General features: G+C 50.7%; 1 protein-coding gene across 1 annotated transcript; it reads right to left on the reverse strand.

Moving 5' to 3' along the window:
- Positions 1 to 576: 576 nt before the first annotated feature.
- Positions 577 to 3228, reverse strand: PV07_12785 (uncharacterized protein; the record flags this gene model as incomplete). The annotated part of the gene is made up of 1 exon (XM_016400351.1): positions 577 to 3228. A coding segment is annotated over one exon (2652 nt), but the record flags the coding sequence as incomplete, so codon positions are not given.
- Positions 3229 to 3251: the final 23 nt, after the last annotated feature.

The following is a 3251-nucleotide window of genomic DNA, read 5'->3' on the forward strand; positions in this document are numbered from 1 at the left end:
AAAAAAAAACGAGGCCGAAGCCTCGAAAAAAAAGGGGGTCTTACCGGATAGTAGGGGGGCCCGGGTAGACAAGTCAGAGTGATACAAAGAAGGAAAGATCAGAAAGAGAGAAGAGAAGGTATAAATAATATAACCTCGCCAAGACTTTGTAGAGGAATAGCCATGAGGGACGCCTCAATATTATCGAATCTATTGAACCTAGTGCCCTCCTCAGGGCCATCGAACCTATTAGAGCTGGTGCCCTCCTCGACTTTATCGACTAACTAGCCAACTATTCCGAGGATCTATATATTTATATAGAGTCCCTCTTTCTCACCAACTTAGTCCCCATCGCCTCGGTCCGTACGAGGGATGCCTCGTTTTTTTCGAGGCGTCCGCAAGCCCGTCAAAAGTCAAGTTTGACGGGACCTCACCCAGCCTCGAAAAAAACGAGGGAAGGGACGAAGAATCCGAGGCTCCCCTCGCCCCTTATTTCCCGACCGTCAGCTCGAGAAAGACGAGGGCCGGTTTTCACGAGGACCCCCTCAATCTATACGAAGGACGAGTATATTCCTTCGAGGCCGATTTTGTATGAACCTAGGTTGATACCCTATATCGCTTACGGTCATTCTCTCCCTCGATCTTCTCGCGGGCCTGGACGATTTTTACGACACTCAGGTCGTTTAATACTCGACACACTTGGATCGCGTCCGTCCCCAATAGCCTCGTAGGTCGCCGAAAGTAGTCGAGGATCCCCGCGAAATCGAGGCTCCCCGTCCGAAGCCCGGAAAGATCGACCCCGAGGGCGTCTAAGAAGACCCGTACATGGCCTATTTCGAGGCGGAGTTCGATAATAGCGATAAAGGTCTTGACCGTCAACGGGTAGACACATCCGTCCGTCGCCTCTTTTTCTTCGAGGTCTTTGAGACGAGCGCACACTCGCGACGGGAGGAGGCACTGGTAGCAGCAACTACCTCGGACGAGACCCTGACCAGCGGACAGACGAGAATTGAGAGTACTTAGTCGATTTTGAAGAGTCTTTGTCACCCCTCTCGCCCTATAGAAGGAGGGCGCGCCCGCGTGCGGACACTTGAGGAACGAGTGGGCGTCGATCTCGTCGATATTTCCGAGGAAGAGGCAGAAAAAACACGGGGAGAGGGCGAAATCCTCGATTGTCTCTTCGAATTGGGCGAGGCCGATGTTGGTCGCTCTGGTACTGTCCTCTTCGCGATTCGCCTGGCGCTCAAACACGCTCTGCTCCCGGAGACAGATATAACAAGGCTTGATTTTCGACGCCGACCTCGCGTTATACGACGTACAATTGACGATGTCGACATTATCGAGGAAGTGACTCGTAATCTGTCGTACACACCGATCCTCGTTCAGGAGCTTCTGGAAAATCAACCGATCGATCGATTTGAACTCTTCCGCCGTCGAAATCTTCGCGAGATCCATCGATTCGTACGAGGACCGCGTTCGGCTTTGGAGATCTTCCGATCGTCTACTTTGTAGAATAATCGAGAGTCCGTCTCGACGAATCCGACTTGAGCCTTGAATAAATTCAATCAAGCCTAGCTGATGAGGAGGGAGATGGAGGGTAAATCGAACGAGCTGGAAGTCCACCCCAAGCGACAAGGCGCTCGTCGCGAAGAGCGTCAGTACCGTATCGTCCGTCAAAAACGAGTCCAGGATCGCTTTTTTCTGAGGGTCTCTCGCATTATAGAAGGGAATCTTCATCTTTTCCGAGAGTCCTTCCCCGTATCGGTAGGTCGGGACAAAGAGGATCGCCTTACTCTTCGGGCCTAGTCCCTTTGACTCGAAAACTTTGAGGATTTCCTCGATATCTGCGATCCGGATCGTGTTCCTGTCGATATTGACGATCTCGTACTCGATATTCTCGCGGATCGTCGTCGATCGAATGATTCGATTTGTTCCCTCCAGGAGGAAGAACTCGCTTTCGACGAGCCTGAGAAGCGGCACGGGAAGCGTAGCCGAGATAAATACGAGGGGGACCCGGTATTGTAGGAGGCTATTGACGTATTTCATGACCCATCGAAAGTCTTTTTCGAGGATAATCGTATGGACTTCGTCAAGGTAGAGGCGGACCAGACGGTGACCCTTCACTAGCCGTATTACATACTCCGAAAAAGTCGAGTCCTGGATCGATTCAATCGAGGTAACGACTAGATTAAACGGCTGATAGGTATGCTCCTCCTTCATCTCGGCCGTGAGATCCTCAAAGCGAGCCACTCGAATCTTTCGATCCTGAGCTCGTTTAAAAAGATCATCCTTTAGACTTACCCGAGGAGTGATCACGATATTGACCATATCCTGATATCGGACAAAGGCGGGAAGGAGGTAGAGGAGACTCTTCCCCGAGCCAGTCTTGTTCACGTACGTCAAGTAGGTAATACTCTCGAAAATAGCGAGGATGGCCTCACGTTGATAGAGGTCTCGAAATCGGGCACTCTTATCTTCGAAAAAACGAGTGAGCTGGTAGTAAACATCGGTCTTCGACACGGTATTTTCGCGAGAGTAGTAGGGTAGGACGAGCTGGGATCCTGAGCTTTTCTCCAGGGCTTCGCTTTGATCGGCTCCCGACTCGAATTTTTGGAAGATTCGGTCGCACTTATCGATCTTAAAGAGTGCCTGATATTGCTGGGTGAAGTGGACGGTTCGTATATATCGATGCCGTAGTCCGGCCGCGGGCTGGTCCGCCAGCAGACTATAGTGAAGCTGGCCTACCTTGGAAGACCGATTTGCCTGAATATCGATGATCGAGTCGTTTTGCTCGAGAGACGACTCGTAGTTTTCGTCGCCTCCATCGATAAATTCTTCCGTCTCGGGACCGATTTTTTCGAGGAGGATGTGGTTGATCAAGTGGCGATAGGGATTGAGGGTTAACCCAGTTCGAAAAATCTGACCCGATTGGACATAAAGAGTCCTCGATAAAGTCGAGCTCTGGATCCGGTTGGCGTTGATCTCAAAGAGAAAGGGGGAGATCTCGTCTCGCTCGAGATATTCGAGGGTGAGGTAGTAATATACGGGGATCACGTAGAGGAGGTAGTAGATTAGAATATAGGAGAGTGTCGGTGGTAAAAATCGAAGGTTCGGTCGTGATTTTCGCGTGATGTTTCGACTTTTATGCCAATGTGTGGTAATCCGTACGAGCCCCTGGTGGCGATCCCAGATAATGTCTCGAACATTACTATCGGTACCTCGAATATTTCGATAGGTCGTATACTCCCACTCCGTTCCTCGTAGAGGGCTTC

Source organism: Cladophialophora immunda (genome assembly GCF_000835495.1).
Source record: "Cladophialophora immunda strain CBS 83496 unplaced genomic scaffold supercont1.142, whole genome shotgun sequence".
Lineage (NCBI taxonomy): Eukaryota > Fungi > Ascomycota > Eurotiomycetes > Chaetothyriales > Herpotrichiellaceae > Cladophialophora > Cladophialophora immunda.